At 44.9% G+C, this 19,144-nt stretch overlaps 1 protein-coding gene across 1 annotated transcript in view; it reads right to left on the minus strand.

Annotated features, from left to right (window-relative positions):
- Nucleotides 1–19,144, minus strand: part of GMDS (GDP-mannose 4,6-dehydratase) — a 1,419,543-nt gene that overhangs the window by 1,039,956 nt on the left and 360,443 nt on the right. The window contains exon 4 of the mRNA XM_069217866.1: nucleotides 17,330–17,439. Within this exon, the coding sequence (XP_069073967.1) occupies nucleotides 17,330–17,439 (110 nt within the window). The remainder of the gene's footprint in view (nucleotides 1–17,329; nucleotides 17,440–19,144) is intronic.

The raw sequence follows: 19,144 nt of genomic DNA on the forward strand, positions 1-19,144 counted from the left end.
GGGCTGCAGGGAGAAGAATGGCAGGTGGTTTGGCCCCAATTGATTACATTTTCCTGGGAGGGGTAGTCCCTGGGGCTGTGGGGAGTTAGGGTGTAGGCCTAGGGGCTGCCCCATTTGAAAATAATGCTTTGCCCCAGGAGAGGAAGTCCCCCAGCGTTCGCACAGGACCCAACCCTGAACCTCCACCCACATATTTGTCATCATCCAGGGGAGGTGGCGGTCCCTGGGGCTAATACAAGCCATATGAGGGGGCCCTGTGCACCCGCTCATCTTTCAATATCCCAATGCCCCAGGGACCTGGCCCACCATGGGCAAAATAAAGAAAGAAAGTGTGGGAGATCGCCCTTTTTAAAAACAAAAATCTGCAGATTTTCCTATCCCTGTGACCCTGCCATGGGCCCCCCTTTTTATTTTATTTTACTTTTTTTGTGGGACTCAGCTGAAGCCAGGATGGCTACCAACACTTCCTTGCTGAAGTGTTGGCAGCCAGTCAAATATCAGCACTGGGACAGTTGGCTCCGTAGAGGATCTGCGTCCCTAGATACCTATATTTATTTAATCTCCAATTACTCCAAAAACTATTGAACGGGTTTACACCACATCACAAAATGCATGCTTCCTGGACCAAGAGCTAGTTTTCTGCCACATTTGATGTAATTCTGTTCAACGGTTCGGGCTGTAGTTGTGTTTAAAAATCTGAAAAATCACATTGATGTAGAATGGGGGGAAAAAAGTATTTTCTGTCCCCACCCACCCCTTTTCTCAGCCCCCGTTTGACAGATTACCCCAAAACTTTCAACACAGCAGCTGAACCGACTTAAGTATACATTGTGAAAAGTTTGCAAAGAATTTGGAAACGGCACCAAAGTTGGTGGCAAACAAAAAACGCTCTGTTAAGGGAAAAAATTGCCCTAACTTTAACTACCTATTGGCAACCACCAGTAGGATGGAGATATATATATATACACATGCACACACACACACGCACACACACACTGTGACAAAGGCGTGTTACACACCACAACGCATTGGGTGGCGTATTTGTTGATCGCACTGGATTGAACTTACAATTTAAATGTCAGCCTCATCGTTTCTTTGGCACTAGAGTGAGCATCTTCATGTGTGTTGAAGAGTTATTGGATGTTCGCGGCGGCAAACCCAAACACGTACTGTAGTCAAAGGGTCCCAGCTGAGAGGACTGAGATCGATAATATTATATATATATATATATATCTCTCTGTTAGACCTGGCATCCTTGGTGTGGTTTCCCCTGTCTTTTTGACTCTGCTTCCTGTATTTTTTACTGTGTGATGGACTTTGGTTTTGCTGAACAGTGCTAAAGTGCAAGTGCTCGCTATCTAAATTGTGATTATGATTTGTTATCCCCGATTGGCAAATCTGATTAACTAGCAAGTCCCTAGTGAAATGCACTAGAGGTGGCTAAGGTCTGTAAATCAAATGCTACTACTTGGCTTGCAGCACTGATTGTGCCAACCACATGAGTAGCCCTGTAAACATGTCTGTGGGTATAGTTTTTAACTGCCACGTCGACCTGGCAAGTGCACCCACTTGCTAAGACCAAACGTTCCCTTTTACCACATGTAAGTCACTGCTAAAGTAGGCCCTAGGCAGTCCCATGAGCAGGGTACAATGTATTTAAAAAGGTAGGACATGTACTGTTGTGTTTTATATGTCCTGATAGTGAAATACTGCCAAATTCATTTTTCACTATTGCAAGTCCATCTCTCCCTTAGGTTAACATGGGGATTGCGTTTAAATACCTTTTAAGTGCAGTTTCCCTTTGGGAACAGATAGAGACATGGAGTTTGTGGTCTCTGACTCACAATTTAAAAATACATCTTTAGGTAAAGTTGGTTTTAAGATTGTCTGTTTGAAAATGTCACTTTTAGTAAGTGAGCATTTTCTTGCTCAACCATTCTGTGCCTCTGCTTGGCTGTTGTAGCCACGTCTGGGTCAGACTGACAGTTGGGCTGTTTGTGAATTCACACTAGACAGTAACACAAAGAGCTGCGGTGTGCCCTGCATATCCTGATGAGTCTTCCTTGGTTAGAGTGGGAGGAAGAAGCTGTCGCCTGCAATGGAAAGGGCTGTGTCTGTCCACTCACAAAACAGTCTCCAATCCTCAAGAGTGTGGCTGGGGCAGGGCAAGGAAGAAGCAGGTTCCTGTGCACTACAAAGACTTTCCTTTGAAGTCTGCCTGCTTCAAAAGCAGAAATGAGTATAAGTAGTGGGCCCACAGAGCTGGAGAACACTTACTGATCAAGAGGAACCTCTGCAAAGGAGAACAGCTGAAGAGTTGTAAGAGGAGTACTGCCCCTTTTCTATATGTGCATGGCTGTGTTGGCCTGCTGTTGCTGCACCTGTCTTAGAGATGAAAATGTCTGGTCTTTGCTGTGTATCCTGCTTGTGAAGATTCTCCAAGGACTTGGACTGAGCTTGACTCCTGTTAAGAGGTCTCAGGGATATCAAATACTTTATCTGGGCTCTCTTGCTGAGACCCTTGACTTGCCAAGTGGTGCCACATCCAGTCCCTGGGAAGGAGAAGCTGGCAAAACCTGAGTGAAAATCCATGTACTGGAGCCCCAAGCAACAGAAAAATCGCCAGCCCAGCGCAGATTCATCATTGCTGTGTGTCTGGATTTTCACCACATCGTCCCTGGGCATCAAATCTTCAACATCACCGCACGAACCCGTGCCGGCTTGTCCAGAAATTGACGCATCGTTTACCCACCAGAGAAAGAATGGATGCACGGCCTTACATCCAAGTAAGGAATCGACGCATCGCTTGCTTTTCTGGCATGCGCTCGCCCCAGCAGCTTTATTTTTGACGCATAGCAGGTACTTTGTGCTAAAAAAAAAAAAAAGAAAAATAACACATCCATATGGATTAAGACACTTTCCTTTAAAATGTTATATCTTTACTTGTGTATGTTGGATTTTTGTGGTTTTCTCTTGTTTGATTTAGCTAAATATTGGCTATTTTTCTAAACTGCTGTGGAATCATTTTGTGCTGTTTTCACTGTGTTACTGTATGGGTTTGTGCAAATACTTTACACATTGCCTCTGAGATAAGCCTGATTGCTTGTGCCAAGCTTCAAGAGGTGAGCAGGGTGGTATCTGAGCTGTGTATCTCCCTTACCCTGATTAGAGTGAGGGTCCCTACTTGGATAGGGTGTAACCTGAGTGTCAACTAGAGATTCCATTTCTAAAATTGGTAATCAGCGGTGAGATAGGACTTGTATTTGTACTTGACCTACAGTGAGTGGTGTACACTGCAGTCTTATTACAGACTACACAACTACATACTGTTTTTCCCTTGAATTTTAGCTTTCCTTTTTCGATTTCCCTCACCTTCTGAAACTTTGCACCTTTGTTAACCTTACCCACAACCATGTCTCATTCTGGGGAGCCATTAGTAGTTGCTACAAATGTGGTGTTTCAGCGGGAGAAGTTGGAGATCTATAATGCGTCTCAGCTCAAGCAGTCTTGTAAGGAGTTCAAGTGTCCAATCAAAAGCACCACTGGAAAGGAGGAGCTGCAAATGGCGCAGAGGGGCCTGGTTGGCAGCAAAAGAGGCTAAGGAGCATACAGCAGGGGAGAATATGGTTGTGGATGAGGAGGTGCAAAGTTTATGTGATAATTTGTGGATAACAAGAGGGAGGATAACATATACTTGTGGTTCAAGGGGTATGAGACAGCTCTCCACATGAACATGGTCCCTCTACACTTAGAGTGTCTCTACCCTCTACCTCAGACAGCCCTAGCGGATCTTCAGGGGCTCACCTACTCTACCAGGAAGGACGCCCTACTCACACCCTACTCACTAGGTATGTCCTCCTTCAGAGCAGTAAAGGAAATGTTTAGGTCATACAAGATGGGGGATTCTTAAACTTTGGTTGAAATGTGTTGATTCTTTTTCCAGAGCACTGAATTGATGGTTGAAGGGCAGCAAGGTAACAACCTATGAGGAGCTGTACAATTGATTGCATGGGAGCACTTGTATAGTCTTTGTTTTCAAAAGCTGCGCCAGCACCGCAGTGACAACAAGCTGACTGACCCAAGGAAGTTTGCACAGGAGGCGGACCATTGGGAGAGTACCGCGGTCCAAAAGAGGTATGGGGAGACTCCGCCAAGGGTGGGCTGGGTCACAATCAGAAGAAGTGGGGGCACAAGTGTAAATGGGGGAGTTCTCTAAAAGGCCGCAACCTATTTGGATTCCCATGCCCATCCCCCAGGTGAGAAGCAGCCTTGGATCTACAGGGAAACTTGCAGAGAATGGTCCCCGCAGGTGCTATATATGTTATCAGGAGGGTCACATGAGGGAATCTCAATTGTTCCAACCGGGCACAGGCACCCACTGGTGCACAGTCACAGGGTTTGGCCAGTGTAGCGCTTGGGGAGGAGTTGGTTCCAGGAGAAGGGTTGAAGCCAGCTGAGATGATCCTTGTCTCACTAGGGGGCAGTGATATGGTCCAGAGGACCCTTGTGCCTGAGAACACTAAAATGTACAGACAGTGGGTGACCATCAATGGACAGAGGGTAGAGGCTCTGAGAGACACAGGAGATGGTGTGACTACTGTGAGGTGTCACTTGGTGTCTGAAGAGGAGGTGGTCCCCAATGTGCTTCACCAAGTAGTTGCTGTAGACAACTCTGAGTGCCTATGCAAGGTGGTGCAGTTTCCCTCTGAATCGAAGGGATGGGGAGAGTTCTCAGATTCACGGAGGGTAGCTGCGAGTCCAACCTTGCCCATTGATTGTTTGCCAGGTAACGACCTGTAGGCTTTCCCTTGGTGTGAGGTGCACTTGGAAATGTTGGGTCTGCCTGGGTGGGCATGACCATCCGGTCTATGTTAGCCAGTCAGGGTGATCCGGAGGACTTGGAACCTGAAAGAGTGGCCCAGGTGCCTGCCAGGAAGAGGAGGGGCAGGGGCTACAGAAAACCCACCCCAGAAGTTCCTGCGGTCTGGGAAGAGACTGAACCTGAGGGGGACACCCGAAGCCTACAGAGGAACAAATGGCTCAATTTGGCGATGTGCCCGAGCTGACCCATTGGCAGCAAGAAGGCAGTCCCACCAGGGAAGAGTTCTGCAAGGCACAGAAGACATGCCCTTCTCTTGAAGGAAGGCTGCAGACCAGGCGGCTGCAAGGAGTCTGGATCAAACTGGACTTACCGGGAGGATGGCCTCCTGTATAGTGAGCCTAAGGTTGCTTAACTTGGGGCAGCATGAGTGAACATGGTACCTGGGCGCTCCAGAACCTTCCTACCGGGGTTGGCTCATGACGTTCCTTTGGCAGGACAAAACTTTAGAGAGGATTGTCATCCACTTTTACTGCCCCAAATGTGTAGGCGCTCTGATAAATACTGTAGGTCTTGCCAGGCAAGTGGCAAGAGTGGAGGGAGCTGCAAGGCTCTCCTTCAGCCATTTCCTGCCAAGAGCACCCTTTTTGAGCGGTTGGAAATCAACATTGTGGGGCCTCTGGACCCCAACACAGCCATGGGCAACATGTTTATTCTGGTCTTGGTGGACCATGCCACCTGGTACCAGAAAGGCCATCCCTCTGAGGTAAATGACAGTCCCTGTGGTGTCTGTGGTGGGTTGGGCATTGATGGGGATTTTTACCCGCAAGGGGATCCCAAGAAGGTGGTATCTGACCAGGGTACCAACTTCATATCTACCTATATAAAGTTTCTGTGGAAGGAGTGTGTGGTAACCTACAAGTTGACCACTCCTTAACACCCCTAAGAAAATGGGTGGTTGAAAGGTTCAACAGCACCCTGAAAGATAAAATTATGTGTCTGTCAGAAATCATGAGGCCTTAAGTGGGACGTCCTCTTGCCATGCCTCCTCTTTCCATACAGGGAGGTACCACAGAAAGGAATTGGTTTTATTTAGCCCCTGTGAGCTGATGTATGGCACCATGTGAGAGGACCTCTCTGGTGAAAGGAGGCTTGCAGAAAGCTCCCAGTAGCCCCCCTCAGGACATATTTAGCTACGTGCTGGCCGTCAGGAACCAGACTGCACGCTTCAGGAAACTCACTCAGGAAAACCTAGAAGCATGCCAGGAGGATATGATACAATGGTATTACTCTGGTCGAGTGTCAGCCTGGTCAGAAAGTGTGGGTCATGGCCTCAGTGGAGCCTCGTGCTCTCCAGGATAAGTGAACTGGTCCTATTAAGGTGGTGGAGCGCAAGAGTTTACATGTAAATCGGCTCAAACCACATTTTGAGAGGTCTGAACTGACTATAATATTAACAGATGATGGAATGGAGGAAGGGAGTGGACCTCTTCCTGACCTCAGGTCTGTCCAAGAAAAATATGTGTCTGTGGTGGGTGTGAACCTCTCCCAAACACTGACCCTAGAACAGCAGAGGGACTTTTGCCAGTTGCTGGGACAGTTTACCTCTCTGTTTTCCTTGACGAACTGACAGGTTCCTCAGTACGTTTGACTTAACATTTGAGTACTGGCAGATTGCCTTGACCGACGGGGCTAAAGAGAGGCCACATTCTAAACACCAAAGGGGTACTACCAGTTCTGGGTCATATGAAAAATGTCCCTGCCACCTTTCAGAGGTTGGTCAACCAGGTTTTGGCTGGGCTTGTGGATTTCAGCACCGCCTACCTGGATGCCATTGCGAACTGTTGAAGACCCTGCAGAAGACAGGTCTCACTATTAAGGCCAGTAAGTACCAAACAGGGCAGGGATCCGTGGTTTACCAGGGACACCAGGTGTGGAGTGGCCAAGTGGCCCACCCTAGAACCCAATATGTATGCCACTCTGGATTGGGAAAGCCCCCTCCCCCAGACCCAGACAGAGGTGAGAGCCTTCTTATGTCTCACTGGTTACAACAGGAGATTTGTTGAGTGGTATGGCACCACTGTTGCCCTCTTGACAGAGCTGACTTCCAGGAAGCAGCCCAAGAAAGATATCTAGACTGAGGCTTGTCAGACCGCTTTTGATGCCCTGAAGGCAGCCATGTGCACGGCAACCGTGCTGAAGGAATCCATCTTCTTCAAGGAATTTGTTGTGCAAACTGATGCTTCAGAGCATGGTGTGGGGCAGTTCTAGCACAGCTAAACAAAGAGGGCCTAGACCAGCCTGTAGCATTCATTAGTAGGAGATTGGTTCCCAGGGAACACAAGTGGAGTACAATTAAGAGAGAATCTTTTGCTGTGGTCTGGGGACTGAAGAACCCAAGACTTTACCTGTTTGAGACTCACTTCTAGGTTCAGGCAGAACACAGGCCCCTCAGATGGGTAATGCAGATGAGGGGTGAGAACCCAAAACTGTTGAGGTGGTTCATCTCCCTGTAGGGAATAGATTTTACTGTAGGACGCCGCCCTGGTACAGAACACGCCAGTGCTGATGGTCTGTCCAGATTCTTCCGCCTTAGATATGAGGACTCCCATGAGGTTGGGTAGTTCTCCCCACTTTGAGCTGGGGGGAGGGAGGGGCACATGTTGGATCTGGCATCCTTGCCGTGGTTTCCCCGGTCTTTTTGTCTCTGCTTCCTGTATTTACTCTGGACACGTTAACACTGCTGATCAGTGCTGAAATGCAAGTGCCCTCTATCTAAATTGCGATTATGACTGGTTAATCCCTGATTGGCATATCTGATTTACTAGTAAGTCCCTAGTAAAGTGCATTAGAGTTGTACAGGGCCTGTAAATCAAATGCTACTAGTGGGCTTGCACACGGATTGTGCCACCCACTAGTACCCCGGTAAACATGTCTCAGACCTGCTACTGCAGAGTCTGTGGGTGTAGTTTTTAACTGCCATGTTGACCTGGCAAGTGCACCCACTTGCCAGGCCCAAATCTTCCCTTTTAGTACATGTAAGTAATCTCCAAGGTAGGCCCTAAGTAGCCCCATGGGCAGGGTGCAGTGTATGTAAATGGTAGGACATCTCTCCCTTAGGTTAACATGGGGATTGCCTTTCAATACCTTTCAAGTGCAGTTGTACCATTGGGAGCATATAGAAATATGGAGTTGGGATGGGGTCTCTGAGCTCACAATTTAAAAATGCATCTTTTGGTAAAGTTGGTTTTTAGATCGTCTGTTGAAAACACCATTTTTAGATAGCGGGCATTTTCTTGCTTAACCATTCTGTGCCTCTGCTTGACTGCTTAAGTCATGTCTGGGTCAGACTGACAGTTGGGCTGTTTGTAAATTCACTCGACAGTAACACAAACGGAGCTGAGGTGTGTCCTGCATATCCTAATGAGTCGTCCTGGGCTAGAGTGAGAGGAAAGAGCTGTCACCTGCACTTGGAAGGGCTGTGTCTGTCCCCTCACAAAGTCTCCAACCTCCAAGAGTGTTGGTGGAGCAGGGCAAGGAAGAGGCAGGGTCTTGTACAGTACACAGACTTTCCTTTGAATTTGTGTACTTCAAAGACAGAAATGAGTATAAGTAGCAAACCAAAAACCCCAGATTGTGAGAACTCTTCTAGATCAAGAGGAGTCTCTGCCAAGAAGAAGCGCTGAAGAGCTATGAAGAGGAGTGCTGCCCATTTACTGTGTGTACTTTACTGAGTTGGCCTGCAGTTGCTGCTTCTGCCTTAGAGAGGACAAAGACTGGACTTTGCTGTACATCCTGCTTGTGAAGATTCTCTAAGGGCTTGGACTAAGCTTGTCCCCTGTTAAGAAGTCTCAGGGACATCAAAGGCGTCACGTGATTGCACCCGGGCTCTCTTGCTGACACCCCGACTTTCCAATTGGTGTCACATTCAGTCCCTGGGCCCCTGGTAGGAGAAGGTGGCAGAACCGGAGTGAAAATCTATGCACCGGAGCCGAGCAGCAAAAACAAATCTCAACTAAGCTCCTACACCGGGGGGGCTGAAATTTCAATGCAGCGCTGCTGAAATCGACACATCGCTAGCTCAGCGTGGATTGCGTCCAGATTTTCCACACATCATCCCTGCAAATCAAATCTTCAACATCACTTCACAGACTTGAAGCTGCTTGTCCGGAAACGGACGCATCCCTTCCCAGCGAGGAAAGAATTGATGCATCACTTAACCGTCAGAGAAAGAAATCACGCACAACCTCACTTATGAGTAAGGAATCGATGCATTGCTTGCTTTTCCAATGCACATTCATCCCTGTAGCTTTATTTATGAAGCATGCCAGGTACTTTGTGCTAAAACAACTCACCCATTGATTAGGTATTAAGACTCTTTCCTTTACAATTTGATATCTTTTACTCGTGCATGTTGGATTTTTGTTGTTTTGGTTTTGTTTGATTTATCTAAATATTGGCTATTTTTCTAAACTGTTGTGAAGCCCTTTTGTGGTGTTTTCACTGTGTTACTGTATGTGTTGTGCAAATACTTTACACATTGCCTCGGAGATAAGCCTGACTGCGTATGCCAAGCTACCAAGGGGGTGAGCAGGGGCTATCTGAGCTGTGTATCTCCCTTACCCAGACTAGAGTGAGGGTCCCTACCTGGACAGGGTGTAAACTGACTGCCAATTGAGACCCTATTTCTAACTATAGATTTATATATATTTATATATATTCAAGACACAGAGCCACTATTTAAACGCCATCTCAAATTTGTAGCATGCATGAGATCACAGTAGCTGTGGTGAAATGTTTTTCTCTTGACACAGTAATGCTAGACATTGGGGTGCACAAGTGCTAGTTAATCACAACAATAAACTGTGACATTGGTCATAAGAGTTTCAGCGTTTTCTGCAGGTACTGATGTGCGAACTAATTTGAGGTATAGCACAGATGACTTTAGAAAACAAAGCACCACATAAATAAAAAGTTGCAGGTCTTTACTCTTACCTGCGATAACAGGTGGAAAGTTTGGATGTACTGCGACCACTAGACTTACAGCAAAGGTCAGAACAGAGATCTAGAAAGGATGCTAATCCTCAATCTTCGGCACTTCCGATGAACAACTGTGTAGCAAGTAAGCGCTATCGTATAAGCGTCTTTTCCCGCATAGCATTATGGATTTCTCAGCAGGAAATCTACCATCTGCAAAGATTCCAGTGGAACTTGACAAAAACACTCATCTTTTCATGGATAAAACTTAATATTGTTTTCCCCAGCAACAATTGTTTAGATGCATTTGCTGTGAAGGCCCTTTGTATGCATTTAAATACTGAGCCGCAATCAACTGAGTTTCTTTTTTTGTAATTAGCAGACCACATTTAAAAACAAAAAAAAAATCAATGCATCTATTTATGTTTTAGCTAAATATTTAGTTATCTAAAAAAAGGGCTCATGTAAATTTGAGCTAAAAAAAAGGTTAAGTAAGTTAGAACAATCACTCCAACGGTTAATGAAGCAGAAAAAATTATAGGCAGCGCCACTATGACAGGACATTAGGGATGCATTTATCATGTACTAAAGAACTCCAGAACTGAAAGTCTTCAATTAAGCTTTCATCCCATTGTGGACAAGACTGTTTGGTATAAAAGTATAAACACCGTAAATTATAAGTGCCCTCTGTACATAGCGTTTCATATCAACCGTGCTTTCCCCTGGCCTCCTTCATGAAGAGACATCCACCTTGAACAATGTGTTATACTAAAAGAAGTCCCCCTTCCCACCCCCTTCGCAAGGAACCTTGAACCTCCTCGAAAACATGGAGTTTGGGAATATGGGAATAAACAACGAACTGTCCGGAAAACTGGATGGATGAGCTGAGATGCCATCTTCAGAGCGCTGTAATCACTGCTGTGCCAAACCTCTGTTCCTTCAGAGTCCCACGGAATAGGAGCCTTGGGACATCTAATTGCATCTCTCTTCACAGGATGCGGCCCTTGGAGCTTCACCAGAAACTGGGTCTGGGACATAGAGCCCGCGGGTAGTGAAGGTGGTGGGAAGCCCTCAGAATGTGGCTGCTACTGGCAGGACTGGTTATCTGCCTGGCCGGTGCCAGTCTGTGCCTTGCTGTGTGTGATAATGCTAAGGTCTGATACATTGAATGTCTGCCTGGTCAAGACCTAGTTGGGTTGAAAAGAGATTTTAATCTATCCCCTGCCAGGGTGAGTAGCTCGCCACACACAACACCTTTTGTTTGCATTCTGGGAATTGCAGTCTTGCATAAGTTTATGGTGGGTAAACAAACTGCAAGTAGCAGAATGCAAAGAAAAAAACAGGATGGGATAAATTCATCACACCCAACAGTGGACAGATTCTGAGCTTTAAAGTGGAGGAGCTGCCCGCGTCTGTCAAAGGACAGCCAGGGGGCTACTGGCCCATGTTAATTTACCTTTGCAATTTTATATTTCATTGACTTGGCCCAAAGACATTAGAACGCTCCACAGTAGAGCAAGAAATAAATATCAGCACATTCATTTTGATGTTGCAGAGGTATGTGTTCACTTAAATGCAAACAGTGGAAAACTTGACGTTGTACTTATTGGCAGTCTGGCTATTATGCAAAATTGTCGTCTGCCCGGACGCCCCAACACTTTCAAATGTCACTGACCGCCACTGTATGGGAGATCATGTACAGCATTCTGGTTAGCTTACTTACAGCATTATACCCAAATAATGTATGTCTCTGATTCAAAATATATATATCTATCCCTGCCTCCCCCACAGAAAAGACGAAGATATTTATGAACGTGGATATGGACCAGTTAATCACACAGAGGTGAAGGGTGCCATACATTATCGAGCACTTAAAACAGAAGTAGGAATACAGGTCGCTAAGCCTATACTTAATGGAAATGGATTAAAGTACAGTACACTACAAGTTGCAGTCATCCTTTACTTCATAACGGCCTCTCTGTGACCCTCTGTGACTCACTATCCCACGAAAAAAAAAAACTTTCTGTGAGTCTTTCCCAGACTTCTGTGGGCCCATTCCAAGAGCCGATTTCATCTTCATTGGTTTCCTGCAGGAAACCAGACCAGCTTCCTATTATTTTATTTTCCTTGCTTTCAGCGAGGCCCCCACTACACTGACTGGAAGTGAGAGTGAAAGAAAAAGTGACCATGCTCCACTACAGGCCAAGACAAACACCAACAACGAAAGAGTACAGAACTCCTATTCAGAGGGCTCCGAGCTTCAAAGTAGGCGAGTTTACAACCCGCTTTCCTAAAAATAAAATTTGGGGGAAGCTGGTCTGAATGGTACTAATCCGAGTTTTTAAAAAAAATCATTGAACAAGTATACAAAGTGAGAATATACCATGTCAACAAAATCAATGAGTATTGCAGAAATTACTTTGTTTGAAAATCGTATTTGTTGAAACCAAAGTAATAACACATTCTGAACTGGGAATGGTTGGTAAAAATGTTAAGTGTAAAGAAAATCAAAGAAAATCATTGTAAGTTTTGAAGGTGGATTGGATGTCTTGTTCTACCCTAGCAGGCACAGAGCTCCTATAAACAAATGGACCAGTATTTGTAATAGTTACCAGACAAAGACAGCCACCATTAGATAGCCATCACTAGATAGCGTCAGGATGCCCTCACTGTATTCTGCGCTATCCAGTGGTCACGGGTGACAAGCAGTGCTCTACAAATTCACACTGTATTATACTAGTGGAATAAAAATCATGAATAGCCATGAACAGCCATGAACAGCCATGAACAGCCTAACCAAATCTTCACAGATGTAGACACTGTTCGGAACACATGTGAGATAAGCCCAGCAAGTTGGTTTTTCAAGGTCCCACTGCTGGCTTACAAAGCCCTTGCAAAGTGTGCCCCACACTGATTGCAATCTATTGTACCCAGAATCAAAAGAAAAACAAACAAAAAATATGTAGAGCAGGCGCACAAATAACTTTCATTCTTCAACTAGTTAATATGAAAATTTGCAGACTTCACCCAGTGGCCAAAGTTTACAACAGCTAAGGAAATGCTAGCGTACTAGAAGATGCTGCATATCCAGAACTGTCCAACACTTGTGTCAGGCTCTACCCACATGTAGAACCAGACTCATCCCATACTTTCAAACTTGGATGCAGAGCTTCACACGGTACACACGGCCCAGTTATTTTCAAGATAGAAAAAGTAGCCATGCCCTTTCACTGGCTCTCAATCGAATGACATTTCTACACGGTGCAACACGGGATGACTGGAAACCCTGACTTGGGAGAACTTGTTCTGCTTATTCTGCAAGAGCGGGCTTATTAAAAGCTGGCGCTCCGTGTCCCGGAGCGTGAAGAGCTTTGAGCAGAAGCTGATCCTGTGCCTGCCAAGAAGGATGATCTCACCTCGTTTCACATCAGTACCGCCTGCCATGTCAGACCAGTCACTGACCTCATCTCTTCTCCAAGGGAGCCAATCAGGGCCGCCGGTGAGGTGACTCAGTAAATCAAGGCTCCATAGTTAAGTTGGATGACACTAAGGATTGTGAAATTCCTATGTTGAATTAAGACAGAAAATAAAAAGGTGCTTGCCAAGTTTTGTGGTGGCATATGTGTTCCAGGCCTCATACAAACACACACTGTCAGTCAATCGTATCTAAGTATGGCGAAAAGTCTTTCTCTAAAAGAGATGAAAACATGGAAAGATTTGCATGCTTCTATGAGACACAACCACACACAGTAAGAACCGCACGTCTCAACGGCGTATGCTAAAACACACACACAGGTTCAACACAATAAGCATAAGTGACATTTTAAAAGGTACACAACAATCTTTGGGAACAGGTGTGTTTTTTTCCATGTTGAAGTAGAAAACAGGCTGGAAAAGGAGCTGACAGTTTTGCAAAGTTTAAAAGTAAAAACACAGATGTACTAAATGAAACATTATTAATATTTAGTGATTTCTTGGTTGCGGGCACAGAGGGATCAGTTAAATTAGAGATGATGAGCGGTTTTGGCTTTGGTCAAAAGACATGCTTACATCCTAACGATAACGACACACATTCACCTAAGTAACGGGTAATTCCCAGCCACTTCGGTGTGGATGGATTCGTCACTTTATAAACTACGTGTATATCATATGTGGGCTATGCAAAACAATCGGTTTGGTACTAAATATACTTGTAGCGTAAAGTGCTGATTTAAAAAGGAGCAACAGAGGGCTGAGCACAAGGGGGCAGCATACGCCCTTTACAGCAATACCACCAGAAATAAGGGATGAACAAGGGCTGAGGGTCCTTTAAAAATGAATGTGAAGAAGCGCCGCCTCTGATCTTCCATTAGTCCCCCAAACACAAGGCAGTGTAACCAGGTCGATGATACTTAATAATGACTGAGGAAAGCACAGAGGCTATGGTCAACATAATTTAGTGCTCAACGATCTCCGGGCCACCATTACCCTCCACTCTGCCCTCGCCAGCAGCACAGCAATGCAAGCAAACCGGTCTCAACCTGGCAGATTCGCTGAATATGTCCAACAGGTCAGAACAGCCGGTCAGAACGCTCAGTGCATTATTAACACGGAACTCCATTGTTGCAACACTATCAGTGGTAGGCAAACACTGAAAACAGATGCAGAGTTTCCATGCAGATCCTCAGCCTGGACAGGCAGTGTAGAGGAACCCATCTGAAGCGCCAGTCACAAGCAGATGTCCGTGGGCCCCACGAGAGGGGCAATGCCATCTGTTCTAACATGCTAATTCATTTGTATACAGCACATTGGGGTATTGCCTGGACAAGAAAGGGAGAGGATAAAGAACTCTGCTCCTCCGCGCAGCCTAAACCAGGAGTGCCCCTCAAGCACCCAACAGCCAGATGTACAGTTATGAAATAGTAGCAGCCTCTCTGGTACCCTGGAGGAGGTAGGTGAACCACAGCAAAACAGCAGAGGCAGACAAAACACTTACTGTACTTGCCATCCTGGCAATCTAAGCAAGGATTATCACCAGAGTGAACACTAGACCAGAAACATCTGCAGATGAAACATCTATGTAGCTTCAGCTGGGCAGGCAAGTACTCACTGAACTCCCTGAGCGGAGGAAGAAGGCAATGTCACCGGCAGTGAGGGAAGCTAAAATAGCCTACTGAGAGCAAATGTGAGATCACAGCAAAAGCCCTGTGAGAGAACCAGGTGGCAAGCGGGGCTGGCCTGATCTGCTTGACAAGATGACAAATCGCCGCGGATGGACCGCTGCCACGCTGAGGTCCTGTGCTATTGGGCCAAAGGGAGGAAACACCGGGCTGAAGCCCACTGCGACGGGGCAGCCTGCACAACGAACACCCAGAGACCTTACGCCCCATAACCAACACTGCCTGGGATGGTAGGAGGAAGGTGCACATCTGAAAACCTGTGAACAAGGAGTGCAGAAAGGCCCCACAGTGAAGGCAGGTGCACTTGCTGTACTGCAGAGGGAGGCGACAGCCAGAACAGGGAACTCCCAAAGAGAAGTGCACCAGAGGACTATGGTATCGGTAAACCTGTAAAACAAAGTTTATCCTAAAACAAATTACCATGCAATGCTTTCAGAAAGATGAAATGAAACTTCATGCTGTACAATGGACACTCTTTTGGCCATGACATAGGCAATTGGGGTGCCTTAACTAGCCTGCCCTACTAGCTATCTCATTTTCACAATAATTCGGTCAGTGACATTAAAGGATTGTCAATGCCAAAGCTTAGTGAACTATTAAACTATACATTTATCATAAAAACACACTAAAAATGTAAATATTCAAGTCTAACCATATTTCACAGTTAACTATATAAGAACCAGACTATTTTGAATTACAATTTTGGACAAGGTAGACTACGATTACCACAAGGGACACAGAACCATGAACAATGCCTGAATGAAGACACTGGTCATCAGTAAGGTGCTAATTTATAATATATTACTGATTTAAATCAGTAAAGGTGACAGAAAAGCCTTACTTACCATAGAACAGTGACAAACAAAACAACCGAGGAAGACTGCATTCATTCTGGTGGGAAAGCATAGCAAATTTGGGCTGATGACCTGCACCGTAAAGCAAAAGCAGGGTGCTTGATAGTTCTGCACGACTACTGTCTTAAAAGAATTGCTTCATCTGGCCATCTCAAAGCCAAACAAAGATGAGACTGAGGTGCAGTGATACAGTGGACTCTTTCCAGTCAAGGGACTGAAAGACTAGGCATGACTAGTGGATCAAATTGTGTATTATGTGAATGTGCGGAAAAGTCCTCGAAAAGGCAAGACACAGCACTATCTTTTTGTTACCTTTTCTGCAGCTGCAATCCTGTGTAAAACTCTTGGAAGATTTGGCTGTATGCTACAAGGAGCACTGCAAAAGGTCCAGATTTCAGTATATAATATACCACACTCCTGTGGGCTGATTACGAGTTTAGGTGTTATTTATCACAACTGATAAATAAGGATACCATGGGGGAGGTTAATTATTTGGTGTGTTAAATTACTTTCATTACCAGCTTGTGAGGAAAAACATGAAGATTTTGGTGTTTAATTCACCAAAATCCACACTGTACGGATAAAAGCTTATGTGTTAAATTTCGGCAGGTCTGACTCGCTGAAAATTAACCACAGTTGAGGTATTTGATGTATATGATAATTATAGGATGCATTAAATACTTTCAAACTTATAAGTCTGACCCATAACTAAATAGGGGTTTACGCATGGGTCGGAACATAATGAACAAATCTTAATTACGGCCTCAGTGTTGCTCCAAAGCGCTGCTGGCGTCCCGGTAGGACCATCAATGCTATGTATATTTTTTATTCACTCCAACTTATCCTAAGGAATTTGTCAACCTTTTTTCTTAAAAATCTTGGAATTTGTCTAAATTAAGAATTTCACTCATTAAAAATGGTTAAACCGTTCCTTTCCAGATGTATATTTCACTTGTGAAGTATGAAATCCGTCACATTCTCCTCAGAAACATTGTTCATTGTGTATTTGCTGCCCCACGCAAATATTAAAATACATAATCTCATAACAAAAAATATTCTCAGCAATACAGACTTTTTCATGCTCCTTTGCACTCAGAATACAATACTGTATGTTCTTGCACACATAAAAACAAAAAGAATGTTTCCTAAATGTGGCAGGGACAAAACAAGTTAGGGAAGGATAAGATAGGCTGCATGTAAGGAAGGTCAAGTGGTCGATATCTGAGAACCTGTAGGAGTGAGTGCCTCGAAACACATGCTTAACACAATTGTACACAGGTTAACGTTGACAAATTAACAGTCACCAAATTCACTTTTGTCCAGGCCAGATGAGGTAGGTCTTTTTTGTGGCACTCTGTGCGTCTTCTACTTATCAGTCAGTGGCCTGACACTGGATTTAATTTGCCACTGAAGCCTGGAATAGACAATTTTTCATTGAGGGACAAGAAAGCGTACCATACCAGTCTCCCTGCGATACGCACAAGCAACCCATTCATTAATTCATGATAAAAACTGCTTACTTTGACGTGGCTCTGGGCTCCTAGGTTGTATATTTCGGTTGGCTTCACTTCATTAATAATCTTCACTAGGCAGGTGCTGTCTGTGAGATCACCATAGTGCAGCTTCATGTCTTAAAATTACAAGAACAGGCAGTTAATTCAACCAAGTGCTGCATACATCAAAACTAGCATTGTAAAGACTATCATGACATGAGACCATATGGTTCGTTAACATTTTTAATAGCGTTTCAAGTAGCTATTACATTGGTGTTGGTTCAAAAGACGATACCAGTGGTAGGCTGACACGCAAACCCTCCCAGACACAAAGCAGTCAGTGAATGTGCTTTGTAAGGTGCGTCCATCTTTAAGTGGGAGGCAGCAGGGGCATAGCTTGCTCCATGAGATTGGGGGAGGGGCGTTATAAATCTCAAATTCCCCACCTAAAAAATAGTAGGCTGCAGGGCGGAGGTCTTAGATGGCCAAGGCTCAGGCTGGACTCTTTCCATGATGAACGGGGTCAGAAGTGATTTGCTTTAGGTGGCCCTCTCTCTGTTTAGGGTGGCACAGTAGGCGAAAAACTATGGTTTGTAAGCTACCCTAAGCAACTGTTACTGGTTAGACTATTTGCAATTATTCATCTCATCACACTTTTTAGGGGTTTGATTATCAGTAGTATGCCTAAGAGTGGGTACTTTTCCAATCCTACTAGTGCCACCCACCCATTCAAGGAGTACTTCTAGGAGGGTAAATTTACTGCATGTTTGTGAAACCAGTGTGTCTATCCATCTAAACACACACACACACACACACACACACAAATATATTCACTGAAACAATAGTTACTGGGACTTTATAGTTAGGATCACGTTTTACCCATACAAACTATAGAAATTCTGCATTTACAGTTTTACTTGTAGTTACAATTATGTTAAGGAACTAACTTGTAGCCTAAAATTACTTAACAGCATGAGTCACAGCTTCTTTAGATAAGTGTAACTATAACTGCTGAATTTCTATGGCTTTGTGTGGCTAAAAGGTGAACCTAACCATAACGCCTCATAACCTTTTTTTTGTGTGATTTTGTACGTTTAAAAAAATGTAAAGTAATATATAATTATGTGGTGCGTAGATCGAATGTGGAAGGTTGACATTCGATCTACGAGACGGGGGTTCGGGAGGTGGCGGTTAGAATGGAAACAGTCGGGATGAACGGAGCGATTCCGGCATTGCTCCTGTAATGTACCCGCATTATCTAAGAATAAAGTGATTACCTGTTACTGCTGGTCTCTGTTCTTACAGTGGCGACGAGGCGGGCAGGAGCGATGTCGGTGGTGAGGATCCTGCTTTTAGTTTTGGCGATTTTCTGGCTGCTGCTGCTTTCATAATTAGAGGGGCTGCGCATTAAGTACCTATTGATGTCTAATGGCGATTTTCTGGCTGCTGGTGTTTCCATAACTTGAGGGGCGGCGCATTAAGAACCTCTTGACGTCCTGTATTGGCAAGATTCCTGTTTCGGGAAAAATATTTGCAACTACGCCAGGAATTATGGGTTGGAGTGTGCCCAAATTACTCTAAAGAGTGAACAACACCGTTGAGGCAGCCATTTTGAAGTAGTTTCTTCAGAGATCTTTTTGAATCTTCTACAAATAGCAAGTTAGCAGCCATCTTTAAGAAGTAGACCTCGTGCATGCAAATATTGTCTACAATTACAAGGAACTTGGCACGCTTATTGTGCCGTAAATACAATTACAAGGAATTTGGCACGTTTAATTTGGAATACGGTGATAGGCACACTTTGTGCTTATAATTACAAGAAGAACCTTTTATCTATACATT

This window comes from Pleurodeles waltl, chromosome 2_1 (genome assembly GCF_031143425.1).
Source record: "Pleurodeles waltl isolate 20211129_DDA chromosome 2_1, aPleWal1.hap1.20221129, whole genome shotgun sequence".
Classification (NCBI taxonomy): domain Eukaryota; kingdom Metazoa; phylum Chordata; class Amphibia; order Caudata; family Salamandridae; genus Pleurodeles; species Pleurodeles waltl.